This window comes from Capsicum annuum, chromosome 3, assembly GCF_002878395.1.
Source record: "Capsicum annuum cultivar UCD-10X-F1 chromosome 3, UCD10Xv1.1, whole genome shotgun sequence".
Lineage (NCBI taxonomy): Eukaryota > Viridiplantae > Streptophyta > Magnoliopsida > Solanales > Solanaceae > Capsicum > Capsicum annuum.
Genome location: NC_061113.1, coordinates 29,578,893 through 29,594,339, shown reverse-complemented (window position 1 = coordinate 29,594,339; position 15,447 = coordinate 29,578,893). Strand labels below are relative to the sequence as shown.

At 32.7% G+C, this 15,447-nt stretch overlaps 1 protein-coding gene across 1 annotated transcript; it reads right to left on the bottom strand.

Annotated features, from left to right (window-relative positions):
- Positions 1–940: 940 nt before the first annotated feature.
- LOC124896622 lies at positions 941–1,775 on the bottom strand. Its single transcript, XM_047408220.1, has 2 exons — positions 1,374–1,775; positions 941–1,291 (listed from the first exon to the last, which is right to left on the bottom strand). The coding sequence occupies exons 1-2, from the start codon at positions 1,773–1,775 to the stop codon at positions 941–943; spliced, it is 753 nt and encodes a 250-aa protein (XP_047264176.1).
- Between the last annotated feature and the right edge of the window lie 13,672 nt (positions 1,776–15,447).

Here is a 15,447-nt window from a genome sequence, read left to right as displayed (position 1 = left end):
TTGTTGATGCAAAATTTAAAAGTCGTGAATAAATGAACATGAAGGAGTCCAAAAGGGTCCCTTTAATTAATATAGTAGGGCTACCAAAATCTGACCGTTGAAAAATTCTACCCATTAGAATTGTACTGTTGGAGAAAATTTAATTGGATTATCATTTACTTCAAAGGGTCTCTAAATAATGCTTATGTCTTCTATAATCGACTGTGTCACGTATGAATTGTATACTGATATCAGTGTTGATGATCCTGTATATTGAGATATTATTGATTTTTACCAAGGTCGATTATAGACTATTCATATAGTCTATGATCAACTTACTGAACATATTGACAACTTAAAATAATGACAAAAAATGAGAAAATAAATAAAATAAAATTAGAGTATGTCAATTAACACCATTAAAACATTGTAAATCAATTTTGATGCATCAATTGTGACTTCCAATCACTTTTGAACGTGATCAAGTGTTATCTAAGACACGGTGTAGTCGTAGATCATTGAGATGACACACACAAAAAAAAGAAATAAAATAAATATTAATCATCCAAGTACTAAAGAACGACTACATATCATGACAAGAGATTAGACGTGTGTGATGACCATAAGGAAGGGTGGTGGTTATCATTAGTGAGTGTTTCATGGACAAGTAGTGTATGAGAACAAGAAGTCCTTCTCAACAGAGATGCTTGTTCTAGGTAATTGGTTGTTACTACCATTGCCCTCCCCTATACCCATTTGATTGAGTGTCCAATTATTTTGTAATCTCATATTATGCTATTTAGTCACTTTATATTGCGTGAATGATATTTATTTATTTTATTTTATTCTATTTCTTCCTTCTTTTAATCTCACCTTCTTTGAAAATCTCACCCTATTCCAACGTGTACGCCTTGGCCGCATGGTAGTACAAATAGAGAGAATCGGAAAAATGGTGATTTGTTCAGAGATTTTCACTGAGATGCCTCATACAAACACCATGATACGCAAACAGATAATGTCTTGCGAGGCCGTTGGCTATGGTTACGTGTCTGTCGGAGATAATGCACAACTCTGATTCGTTGACGACAAAGGCCTTAAGCTTCTCAAAGAAGAAGCCCCACGACACATCATTCTTCTTATCAATCACACAATACTCTAAGGGATATATATGATTCTGCGTATCTTCAGTGACAGCGGATAGCAACACACCCTCATACTTGCTGGACAAATGCGAACCATCAACGACAACAACTTTTTTTATGTGTGCATATCCATGGATGGAAGCCCCAAATGCCATAAAAAGTAAATAAACCTGCCAGATTCCTTATCGACCATGAGGGAATTAATAGAGGGTTGAGGCCATTGAAAATATATGAAAATGCGGGAAGCACTACATATCCGTGCTCGGGCGTATCTCGAACTATGTTCTTCGCAATGACGCCTGCCATCCAACACTTCCAATAGCCCGGCCTGCAATGTAGCTCCCTAAATACGATCCTCTCGATCTCTTTCGGGCTTGGATCTTTGTTGTCGATGAAAAAGTTTAAAATAAGTGAGGCAATGATCCCCATGGTGATATTCTTGTACTTTCCCGTGACCTGATCAACGCCACAAGTATTTTCTTCCACGTACTTATGGATATGAAAGCAACCCGATTCTCCGATAGCACATGCGCGTACCATCCACCGGCAAGTAGGATCTACGTACCTCACCCTCAAGTATTTCTTACAACTCTTCACCGTTGTGTAATTGAATGACATTTTCACCGACGCCTGCTTCAACAAAAGATTCAACATTTTCTTATCCTTGAATGTTTGTCCTATAAAAAGATTGGTGACGTCCGAGAAAGAGTGGCTTCTTTATGGTTTGAGCTGCCCGTTCTCACTTTCTCCACACTTCTCTTCCTTATAATCTTCACTATTATCCCATTCATCACCACCCATGCAATCATATTTCGTTGACGTATTATCCATCATCGGGGGTGGGGGTGAGGGTAGGGATGATGTGGAAGCTTTTTTTCGGGACCTTTCAACAGCCTTAACCCGCAATATAGGTTTGGAGTTATCAGAATCAACACAAAGCATGTATAATTCCACGTGTCTATCATTCCTTATGAACGTTAGATGGATTTTCTCCCTCCCGTTCATCAAGTAACTAATTACCACCTCGCTTTGATCACAACTTAATTCTCCGCTCTCCATTACGCTTTTAACCATGTCGGTGTATGAATTGTTGCGACGAAGGGAAATGGACACTGTCTCCTTAGACGCGGTTTTCCAAACCCAACATTTAGGAGTCTCCTCTCATTCACAAGAAAATATACCACCAACAACCAGGTAATCTATAATAGACATGATATACCCCGATAATGATATTTAATAGACTTAAATAGTGATTTATGCGCCTAGACTTAATATACTGAAGTCATCTTCTTCTTAGCTGTTGTCCGTACAATGTATGATTGACCCTTTTCCGACGATCACCGAAATAATCCGACGAATTTCAGCTTACAAACAACCTAAGAAGTGTTGGAATGTTGCTATTAAGCCAAGAATCGATTTCAAAATGTGGAACTAATTTTTAAGCTTTTTGTATGAAAATGGAAGAAAAATTAGAGGTAAAAATAAGCGAAAATGGCTTATGACAATGGAAATAATGTCACTTTTCGGTGGATGCCAAAAAATTCGATGAAAAATGGTTGAAAAATCGAGAAAATGACGCCAAAAGTGGGTGGTTGCTAGTGAATTGGTTGAGAAGCTTTGGAATTTTTTTATAATTATTTATCCAATATTTATATTTTTGGAGATGGACTAAAGTGTAGTTTTAAAAAAATTGGGGTTAAATGGGGAAAGAGGCTAAAGTGTAGATTTTGTAAGTTGAATGCTAGCGTTGCATTTTATTTTTGTGGTCCCATAAAAGTGTCTATTTTTTCAATTAAAAAAACTTGGTGTCTAAATGTCAAAAGAGGATTGAGAAATGGCCTTTTTGCCAACTCCCCCTTGTATCTGTAGCTGACTTAGTATGTTGACATGCTTATTTTCTTTTGTGGTATTTCCTATTCATTTTTGAACCATCCTCTTTTCTTTTCACATTTCAACCTTTCAATTTCAATTTTACCCAACCCGAGATGTCACACTTTCATTCCTCTTATTTTACCCCATATAATTTTAGTTCTTATTTATACAATTAGGGGTCGTTTGGTGTAAGGTATTAAAGCACAAATAATAGTCTCGGAATAAAATTTTTGATGCTTTGTTTGGTTGTCAAGTTCTGGATAACTTATCCCGGGATTAACAAATAGTACCGGGATAAGTTATCCAACCCTTTGGGTGGTATAAGTAATCCCAACATATATTATCTTCGGATAAAGCCATAAAATGTTAAAATTATCCTCTATATCCTTTGATTATCACTTTATATATATATTATATTATATTACTACTATATATAAGAGAGAATGTGAGATTTTGGTAGTCCTCAAATTTTTTTTATCAATTTTATCCCTAATTTAAATTTTAATTACTCTACAAATTTTTATCCATTTTGATAAATTTGAACAATGATATGGGTTTATTGAATGCTACAAAAGTGATGAGTCATGGAAAAATGATAGTGACATCATAAAAACTATTTGTACAATCAAGTTCAAAATTGATCCAAGGATTTATTGTCTTTCTATTTTATAGAAATGTTTATTAATCTTACTTTAATTTTTTATTTTTCCTAACAAATTTATCATGGACAAGTAATTAAAGTATCTTGATATTCCCTTTCTAACTAAGTGCATGCTTAATTATTAAATAAAAAGTTATTTTATATATAACTGAAAATGTTTGAAAATTTAATTTTAAAAAAATATAAGTTAACTCTCTAAATATTAATGATACTAAATAATGAAAAATGAGAGTAAATATTTTTCACATTTTTTGATGATGAATTTTTTTAACAAAAAAAATGAGATTATCAACATTTTATAGAATTTAGGACAAAATAAGTAGTTTAACATGAAATATTAAAGTTTCATACACGTTTAAGAAATATCAACATAAATTTCTTAACATGTATTTTTAGGAAAAAAAACTACTAAAATTAAAAAAAAAAAAAACTTCTTAATTTCTTTTGTATGGTTTGATATGAAGGAAAATCTACAAAAGTATTTTATTGAACTAAGTTTTTTTTAATTATTTAAATTAAATTCTATCGTCATTAATAAATTAACTTTATTGATATTATCATACAATAATTTACAGTGTTAAATATTTATTATATCACTTTGAATGTCAGAATTTATTTTTTTAAATAATAAATGGGTTAATTAATATAACGTTAATTGGAAAAAACTTAATAAAAAAGAATTGAGAAAAAAATGATGAAGTTAATTCAACATAAGATAAACACTGGATTAAGCTAAATAAGGTGAAAGGTATTTTTGTAAACAAACTATCTATTCTTAATGAAAATGCAATGCATATTATTTTTAGTACCACAAACCAAACAACCAGTAAAAAATAATACTAGGATAACTACTCCAAGGATAAGTAATCCCAGTGTAACTAATCCCAACATAACTAATACCAGATAACTTGTTTTCCAACCAAACGACCCCTTAGTCTATTTAATTATTTGGGTCATTTGTACGAATGTCGCTATTTTGGAGTGATCTTTTTTTTTTGTATCTCTAATTTAGGATCTTTAATTTTTTAATAACCTGGTGTTCGAGCTAGCTTGCGCACACTTCGACTAATTTCACGGGATACCTGCCACCTCCCATCAGCAACAGGTATCGGGCAACTTTGGCTACTAAGGCTAAAACGAATGAGAAGAAATCACCTAGTGTTTGTCTCTGCTGGAAATTGAATCTGAGTCGTCATGATGCGAAATTCAACTTCATTAAACCACGACACCACACCCTCCGATGTATTTGTGCTCTTTATTTTTTGCCCTTTAATACCATAAATAGCAATAAAATGATTGAAAATACGCTGACATTGTAAAAGAAAAATCACAAGGTATATGTCACGTCTTACAATTTACAAGGCATAAAAAAGAATTGCACGATAAAATTTACATAGGATAAGTTCTGCTTTATGCCTCTTAGAGTCTTAGTTCTCCGAGGGGTCGTTTACCGTAAGGTATTAAAACATATAGTTTTAAAATAAAATAATAGTAACAGAATAAAACTTTTAGTGTCATGTTTGGTTGCTAAATTCAGGATAACTTATTTTGGGATTAACAAATAGTACCAGGATAAGTTATCCCACTGAAAGGGTGGTATGAATAATTCCACCATCATTTACCTTAGGATAAAACCATAAAATAATAAAATTATCCTCTATACTCTTTAATTATCACTTTACCAATTATATATAAGAGCGAACGTGAGACGTAATAATTCTTATTTTATATAATACGAGATGAGCATTTTCTATTCATTTGCTTATGAATGTCTATATTTAGATGTCTATATTTAGATTTGTTAATAATTTTATTCGTTCATTTAAAGATAATTATCGTTCTTATTAAAAATATTTGTCTCAATTTATCTTTAAAATGGGTAAATATTTTTTTTTTGGCTATATTAATAGAATAATAAAAAGACTAATTGGTTATAATTACTAAATTGATGACGCAGTTGTTTCCAACTTTGCTCCAAATACCATTTTTTTCTTTTATAAAACATCACAGTAGAATTAGGATAAATTTAAGTTGAAGAAATACTTATAAGCACACGCTAGCAATTGTTTTGTGCAGTTATTTTTCCGTCTTTGGACTTTTTTGTTTTTGCAATTTTTTAAATTTTGGACCAAATCTATTTTAGTTGGGACATATATATACATACATATATATATATATTTAACTTTACTACTTATATATAAGAGAGAACGTGAGATTTTGATAGTCCTCACATTAAATTTTTTGTCAATTTTATCTATAATTTAAATTTAATTACTCTATAAATTTTCATTCATTCTGATAATTTTGAATAATTATATGGGCTTATTAAATGTTACTAAAGTGACGAGTCATGAGAAAATAATAGTGAAACCATAAAACTATTTATACAATTAAATTCAAAATTGATCCAAAGGTTTATTGTCTTTGTATTTTGTAGATTATTAATCTTATTTTAAGTTTTTATTTTTCCTAATAAATTTATCATGGGCAAGTAATTAAAGTATCTTGACATTTTCTTTCTAAATTACTACATGCTTAATTATTAAATAAATTATTATTTTTATATATAGTTAAACATGTTTGAATTTTTATTTTTTAAATACAATTCAACTTTTCAAATATTAATGATACTAAATACTATAAAATGAGAATAATTCTTTTTCATATTTTTCGATGATGAATTTTTTTTAATTTTTTTTTTTTGAGATTATCCAATAGTTTATAGAATTTAAGAAAAAATAAGTAATTTAACATGAAATATTATGCTAAATAAGGTGAAAGGTATTTTTGTAAACAAACTATCTATTTACAATGCTTATCATTTTTAGTACTACAAACCAAACAATCACTAAAAAATAATACTTATCAGAATAACTAATCCCATAATAATTAATTCCAACATAATTAATTTCAGCATAACTAATTCCAACCAAACGAGCCCTAAATATTTTATCGGACAAGACAAAGGTTGGACAAAATTCGCAAGGCACAAGTAATGGCTTATCAGAGATAATTTGAGTTTCCGAGCCCAAAAAGTTACGTCTCTCAATTTTTAAAATTTTTACCAGACAAGATAAAGTTTTTCAAACTTATGTTGTCCGAATTAAATAATACACAATTTACATTTACATTGGATAAATTTTTTCCTTGCAAAATTATGTCACAGTTAAAGGTACTTTGACGCTTGAATGAGAAGCAGGAGCAAAAATTAACCCGTAATAGAGGCGATCTGTGTAAAAAGCTTGATTTAGTCTACATTTTAATGAGTCGAACTGCGTAAATATGAGCTTCGATATATTTTAATTCATAAAAATATGAATATTTATATTTTAGTAGAAAGCCAACTGAAAACTAATCTCAAAGCTGTCAAAAATAATCTCAAAGCTGGCATTCTTTATTCTTGCACTTGAACTTATATGTTTTGATATGTTCAAAGTCTTTAGCCCCAACTCTTATTCTTCTTCATCATTCTTTGTTATTGACCTTGATTGACAAATTGACTTTGATTGTTGAAGAATTTACGATGAATGTGAACTTCTACTTCTAGTACGAGGATAACCTTGATTTTTAATACCCCCACCCCCCCCGCCCCCCCTTTCAAATTGGAGGAGATTGAAGAGATCCCCAACTTGCTAAGAACGGTAAAATGTGATGGCTCGGATAGGAATTTTGCAAATAGATTAGCAAGCTGGTCTTTTGATGGCACAAATGTGAGGGAGATGTTCAGAAAGGTATTGTTGACAAATAAAGTGGCAGTCAACCTCCACATGTTTGGTTCGTTCATGAAGAATGAGGTTTGCGATATGAATCACAGCTTGGCTGTCAGAGTGAATTGTGATAGGAAGCTAAGAGGAGATGGAAAGATCTGTGAGCAATTGATTCAACCAAGTGAGTTCGGTAACTAGACGATGCATAGATCAGCATTCAGCCTCAACTGATAATAAGGGAATGGAAGCTTATTTCTGTGATTTCCATAAGACTGGGGAACCTCTTAAACTTATATATAAAATCCACTCATTGATCGTAGTGAGTCTCAGCAAGAATCTCAATCAGCATCACAGTAGGAAAACAAGAAGAAGGATGATGATGTAGACATAAACAATCTCTGTCCAGGATGTTTGCGCAAATATTAAAGAACTTGCAAAGCTACAATGAGGTGATGTACGCAATGCTTTGGCATGTACTTGTAGTTTTTCGGGTACACACAATCTGTATTTTCGCAACACTACTTCAACATTAGTTCAAGTTTAAAACAAGAACACTATGAAGTACAACAACACCCTCAACACAAGATCAAAATAATCTTTCAAAGAAGCGTGTTTTATTTTTCAGAAATTAAGATGAAACAGAAATGGCCAAGTCCTCCGAATTCATGGAGTGTCTTTAAAGAAATAATTACCCTCAAGTACCTGAGGTTGTGGAATTTTCCTCCCAGGATAAAATGGCCAAACAAACCAACTGTAGCGGTACCTTGAACAATTAGAATCTCTTCGAACTCACTCAACGATTTGATTGATCACACAGAATGTTTTGAAGACAAGAAGAGTTTGTATATTCAGAAAATTTTTCATACCTTAACCTGTGGATAAATGCAGGTTTATATAGCCATCAAGTGCCCCTTCCCGAAGGTGGCAATGGTTCAGCTGAAAAGGTGTATCCTTTGGAAGAGTCATGTCTGTTTATTCAAAACATTGTGTCTTTTTCTGAACAGAGACAACTATCTAAATAGTCACTCCTTTTCCAACTCAATATGTCTTTTCCTCAAAGGTTGTGTCACTCCATTTTCCATTCACACCTTTTTCATACATATTGAACCCAACAATCCCCCACATGAATAGGGAATGACTATTTTTTCGTAAAATTTTACGGACAAGTATATGATCATCAAGCAAAGACCGATTGCATCTGGATAAGTGGGTTTTCCTTTGAGGTTTTCGTAGTGAACATACATCGGATGCACTCGGTCAATCGGTAGATTTAATATCTTTGAACCGTCGAGCTTTAATGTACACCTAGACAATACATGTCATACAACCAACCTTTTACCATTTATGGTTCTCACGGTTTTGTTATTTTCAGACATGAACACGTCCCGAATTCATGAGAGCTTAGAGAATAGGTCTTTACTAATATTCTCCTTGAAGCGGCTTCCACTTCGCCCTCACATAGGTGATTTCTAAACTTTCAATCCCATAGATTAAACTATTTGGTCAAATCTGTCAAATTTAGATAGTCATTTTTAGACTTTTCACCTTAAGTCTTATCCTTGTTTACTAAACATTGTCTATATCATGAGAATGGGTTAGGTAATTGACAATGTTGAACCTATCAGACATAACTTTGTTTGATCTCCTTGGACCTAGCTCTTGGGATCTCCAGTCTTCTAGGTAGAGTTACCGCTATGCTGACTTGTTCTAGGCCTTAAACCCATTCTTTTGGATGTCCTTTCCACTCCTTCTTTAGATAAGCCTTTTGTAAGTGGATCCGACACATTATCCTTTGACTTTAGATAGTCAACAGTGATAATTCCACTAGAGAGAAGTTCCCTAACGGTATTATGTCTCCGTCGTATGTGACGAGATTTACCGTTGTACATCATGCTTCCTGCCCTACCTATTACCGCTTGGCTATCACAGTGTATACATAATGGTGCCACTAGTTTGGGCTAATAAGGAATATCTTCTAAGAAATTTCGGAGCCATTCTGCTTCTTCACCGTCTTTATCCAATGCGATAAATTTAGATTCCATTGTAGAGCGAGCAATATAAGTCTGTTTGGATGATTTCCAAGAGACTGCTCCTCCACCGATAGTAAATACATATCCACTTGTGGATTTTACTTCGTTCGATCCGGTGATCCAATTTGCATCACTATATCCTTCGAGTACCGCGGGATATTTATTATAATGCAAGGCATAGTCTTGAGTGTATTTAAGATACCCCAAAACTCTTTTCATTGCCATCCAATGAGTTTTATTGGGATTACTCGTGTACCGACTCAATTTACTAATAGCACATGCTATGTCTGGTCGTGTACAGTTCATAATATACATTAAACATCCCAATACTCTTGCGTACTCTAATTGTGAGTCACTTTCACCTTCATTCTTTCGAAGTGCAAAACTCACATCCAATAGAGTCTTGGCAATACCGAATTCCATATACTTGAATTTGTCAAGTACATTTTCGATATAGTGAGACTGTGACAATGCCAACCCTTGTGGAGTTCTATGGATTCTTATTCCTAAGATCACATCCGCAACTCTAAGGTCTTTCATATTGAACTTGCTTTCGAGCATTCATTTTGTTGTATTTATATCAGAAATGTCTCTACTGATGATTAACATATCATCCACATATAAACAAACAATGACTTGGTGATTCAGAGTGTCTTTAATATAAACACATTTATCACATTCATTTATCTTGAGCCCGTTTGCCAACACGGTTTGGTCAAACTTTGCATGCCATTATTTAGGCACTTTCTTTAGTCCATACAACGACTTAATAAGTTTACACACCTTATTCTCCTTTCCTGGAACCACAAAACCCTCGGGCTGTTCCATGTAAATTTCTTCCTCCAATTCTCCATTTAGGAATACGGTTTTCACATCCATTTGATGGATTTAAAGATCATATACCGCCACCAAGGCAATTAACATTCGAATTAATGTTATCCTTGTTACTGGCGAGTATGTATCAAAGTAATCAAGGCCTTCTTTTTGTTTGAAGCCTTTTACTACAAGTCTTGCCTTATATTTGTCAATAGTATCATTCGTCTTCATTTTTCTTTTGAAGATCCATTTAGAACCTAAAGATTTATTTCCTGGAGGAAGATCAACCAATTCCCACGTATAGTTGCTTAAGAATGAATCAATCTCACTGTTGACTGCCTCTTTCCAAAAGGATGAGTCTATCGACAACATTGCTTCTTGAAATGTTTGAGACTCATTTTCTAGGAGAAATGCTACAAAATCTGATCCAAACGAAGTAGATGTTCTTTGATGTGTACTACATCTTGGATTCTCTTCATTATGTACATTCTCACTTGGTTCATCTCGAGGTCGTTTAGATTCTCTACTAGACTGTTCATATCTAATTTTATACGGGTAAATATTTTCATAGAATTCAACATTATCTGATTCAATTATCGTATTTTCATTTATATCCGGATGTTTGGATTTATGAACCAAAAACTGAAATGCTTTACTGCTTTTAGCATATCCTATGAACACGCAGTCCAAAGTCTTAGGTCTTATCTTAAACCTTTAGGCACAGGAACTTGGAACTTTGCTAGACACCCCCACACTTTAAAATATTTCAAGTTGGGTTTCCTTCCTTTCTATTTTTCAAAAGGAATTGATTTTGTCTTACTATGGGGAACTCTATTGAGTATACGATTGGCTGTAAGGATAGCCTCCCCCCATAAGTTTTGCGGTAAATCGAAACTTATAATTAAGACATTCATTATTTTCTTCAATGTTCGGTTTTTCCTTTCCACAATTCCGTTATATTGATGTGAATACGGGGCCGTAGTTTGATGGATATTTCCATTCTTTACACATATTTCGGCGAAGGGAGATTCATATTCTCTGCCCTTATCACTTCTTATCATTTTTATCTTATTGTCTTACTGATTTTCTACTTCAATTTTGTATTGCCTAACGCATCTATTGCTTCATCCTTACTATTTAGCAAGTAGACATAACGTATCTAGTGCAGTCGTTAATAAAAGTTATGAAATACTTTTTCCCACCACGTGATGGTGTAGACTTCATATCACAAATGTCAGTGTGTATTAAGTCTAAGGGATTGGAATTCCTTTCAACGGACTTATAAGGATGCTTTGCATACTTTAATTCCACACACGTTTGACACTTTGATTTATTGCACTCAAAGTTTGGCAAAACCTCTAAGTTAATCAGTTTTCGTAACATTTTGTAATTAACATGGCCTAAACATTCATACCACAAATTATAAGACTCAAGCAAGTAAGAAGAATTTGAACTTTTATTGATTTCAACACTCATTACATTCATCTTATAAAGGCCCTCGGTGAGATAGCCTTTTCCTACATATACTTCTTCTTTACTAATTATAATTTTTCCAGAAACGGTTACACATTTGAATCCGTTCTTGTCTAGAAGAGAAACAGAAATCAAGTTCCTACGTAAATCCAAAACGTACAATACATTGTTAAGTGTCAAGACCTTTCCTGAAGTCATTTTCAAGCCCACTTTCCTTGTTCCTTCTACCTTAGCCGTAACGGAGTTAGCTATGTAGATCATTTCTTCTACTTGAGCCGGAGCGAATAATGAAAACAACTCTTTGTTGGCACAAACATGGTGGGTGGCACCAGAATCCATCCACCACTTGCGAGGATTCTCCATCAGGTTGCATTCTGAAAACATAGCCCACAGATCATCACCTTCTTTGTTGGACTCAATCATATTTGCTTGGTCCTTTTTCTTGCCTTTCTTAGGGGCACGACAATTTGTGGACTTATGGCCAATCTTTCCACAGTTGAAGCACTTTCCCTTGAATTTCTTCTTGGGTTGATTTCTTCCTTGTTCAACTTTCTTCCTTTTCTTAGAATTATTTTGGTCATCTTCTACAATATGTGCTTCATTAATTGTAGAATTCCCTTTTGAGCTTCTCTCAACAACTTTATTATCCTTTTCACTACACAGTCGGATAATAAGATCTTCGACAGTCATCTCCTTGCGTTTGTACTTCAAGTAGTTTTTGAAGTCTTTCCACATAGGTGGTAGCTTCTCAATTATCGCTGCTACTTGAAATGCATCATTCATAATCAAACCTACAAAAAATTTTATGTGAGTACTTAGAACATTTTTAATTTGTTCAACTAAGGTATTTTTCAAAGATATACCTTCCGCTAGGAGATCGTGGATGATTACTTGCAATTCCTGCACTTGAGAGACAACCGATTTGCTATTTATTATTTTAAAGTCCAGGAACCTTGCAATGAAGAACTTCTTAATTCCCGCATCCTCTGTCTTATATTTTCGTTCTAGTGCCCCCCACAATTCCTTCGATGTCTTAGTTCCACTTTAAACATTGTAGAGGTAGTCTTGGAGACCACTCAATATATAATTCCTGCAAAGGAAGTCCGAGTGTTTCCAGTCCTCTACAATTCTGAAACACTCTTTGTCCGAGGTTCCCTCGGGCACCTCAGGAGCATCCTCACCAGTGAACCTTTGAAGATATAGTGTTATGACGTAGAAGAACATCTTCTGCTGCCATTGCTTAAAGTCAATGTCCGCAACTTTTTCGGGCTTCTCCGCAGGTGCCATTGGTTGCAAAGCATTTGCTCAACTTGTTGAGGCAATACTAGTTGCCCCCACAGTCGTAGCCGCATCTTGCATTTGACTTTCATTAGTCATTTTTTCTGTCACCACAAGACAATAAAATTTAGTATTTTTAGAATACTAATTATAAAGTTAAGCAACTTTAAACTCTTCTTTTTGTTTCTAGTTAACGATGAGGTTTTTATGATTTCCAATCATCAACCGAGTGATCTTTAACTTGTGATGAAGATTTTATGTCTTCGAATCACCAGTTAAGTTCAAATAGAGTAGAAAGCTTAAAGCTTTAATCTCAAAAAACAAGTAATATAGATTGTGAAAAAAAAATAATGAAAAGAAAATTTCACCAAACAAGCGAAAAAAAATAATATTTTTTTCTTTCTTTTTTTAAAATTATTTTCTTAAGATTGTAGTTTTTCGGGTACACACAATTTGTATTTTTGCAACACTACTTCAACACTAGTTCAAGTTTAAAACAAGAACACTATGAAGTACAACAACACCCTCAACACAAGATCAAAATAATCTTTCAAAGAAGCGTATTTTATTTTTCAAAAATTAAGATAAAACAAAAATGGCCAAGTCCTCCAAATTCACGGAGTGTCCTTAAGGAAATAATTTCCCTCAAGTACCCGAGGTTGTTGAAAAAATCTCCTTGAAATCAATACTTGTCTTTTGAATATCCCCTCTAATAACCAATCTTGTCTTTAATCGCGTAATGCTTCCATCTGACAATTGCTTAACCTTATATACCCACTTACAAGACAATGTTTTTCTATTGATAGGTACGATGACCACATCCCAAGTTTTATTAAATTCTAAGGCAGCAATTTCATCTTTCATAGCCTTTATCCAACCATCATATTGGAAAACTTGATAATAACTAGCACTACAAAAAAGAAGAAGAGGAAAATCGATCACAAAAATCGACCACAAGTGATCAGTTTTTCTCAATTTCCCACCACAAAACCGACCAAAGTGCTTGGTCGGTAAAATTGTAGTAGCTTTTTAAAAACTGACCACGTGTGGTCAGTTTTTTTTTAAAATATATATATTTTTAATATTCATTATTATTTTATTAAAATAGAAAAAATGAGTTTAAAAATTAAAAAATTAAAATGTGGTCGTTTTTTTTTTATAAATTAATTATTTAACATAAATAAAAAATCGACCACTTGTGGTCCATTTTTTTATTTAATAATTTATTTAATAATTTTTATTTAATAAAATATTTTGTAATAAATTCTAGTAAACCGACCACATGGTCTGTTTTTATGATAAATTTGTAAACAAAATATTGAAAATTTTCAGAATACAAACATTAATTAAAAATCAAATTATATACAAAATTAAAAATCAAATGATTTACAATACAGCCCACCAATCATTCACAAACATTAAAAATCAAATCAAATTATTTACAATACAGCCCACCAATCAATTACAAACATTAAAAATCAAATCAAATTATTTACAATACAGCCCACCAATCATTTAATATACAATCAGTCAACCACCATAAGAATACAAACATTAAAAATCAAATTATTTACAAAATTTATCGAGGTTCCAAATCCAAACTATAAAACATACAAAAGACTAAAAACTACAACTAATCATCAACATCTTCATTCTCAGCATCACCCATTTTACTATCAATATTTCATTGATATATCCATCTATAATCAGGTTCCATCTACAAAATCAATCACATTCAAGTAATTAGTTAAAGTCACAAAAGTTCACATTTCAAATACCTACACTTAAATATTTTCAAGTCACCAATTTACTTCACAAGTTACCAAACTAAACTTAATTCAAAATGAAAAGTTCACGTTTCAAGTACCTACACTTAAACATTTTTAAGTCACTAATTCACTTCTCAAGTGACCACACTTTACTAAAATCAAACGCAAGTTCACATTTCAAGTACCTAAATTCAAAACAAAAGTCACTGATTCATAATTCAAGTAACTACACTTAAACATTTCAAGTCACTAAGTCACTTCACAAGTTACCTAACTAAACTAAATTCAAAATGACAAGTTCACATTTCAAGTACCTACACCTAAACATTTTCAAGTCACTAATTCACTTCACAAGTTACCAAACTAAATTTAATTCAAAATGAAAAGTTCAAATTTCAAGTACCTACACTTATACATTTTCAAGTCACTAATTCACTTCTCAAGTGACCACACTTTACTAAAATCAAAACACAAGTTCACATTTCAAATACCTAAATTCAAAACAAAAAGTTCATATTTCAAGTAACTACACCTAAATATTTTCAAGTCACTTCACAAGTTACCAAACTGAACTAAATTCAAAATGAAAGTTCACATTTCAAGTACCTACACCTAAACATTTCAAGTCACTAATTCACTTCACAAGTTACCAAACTAAACTAAATTCAAAATGAAAAGTTCACATTTCAAGTACCTACACCTAAACATTTTCAAGTCACT

Coding starts and splice junctions, on each gene's coding strand:
- LOC124896622 (XM_047408220.1), bottom strand. CDS start 1,775: ATGTTGAATCTTTTGTTGAAGCAGGCGTCGGTGAAAATGTCATTCAAT. Junction 1,292..1,373: donor ATACGCCCGAGCACGGATAT/GTAGTGCTTCCC, acceptor GGAATCTGGCAG/GTTTATTTACTTTTTATGGC.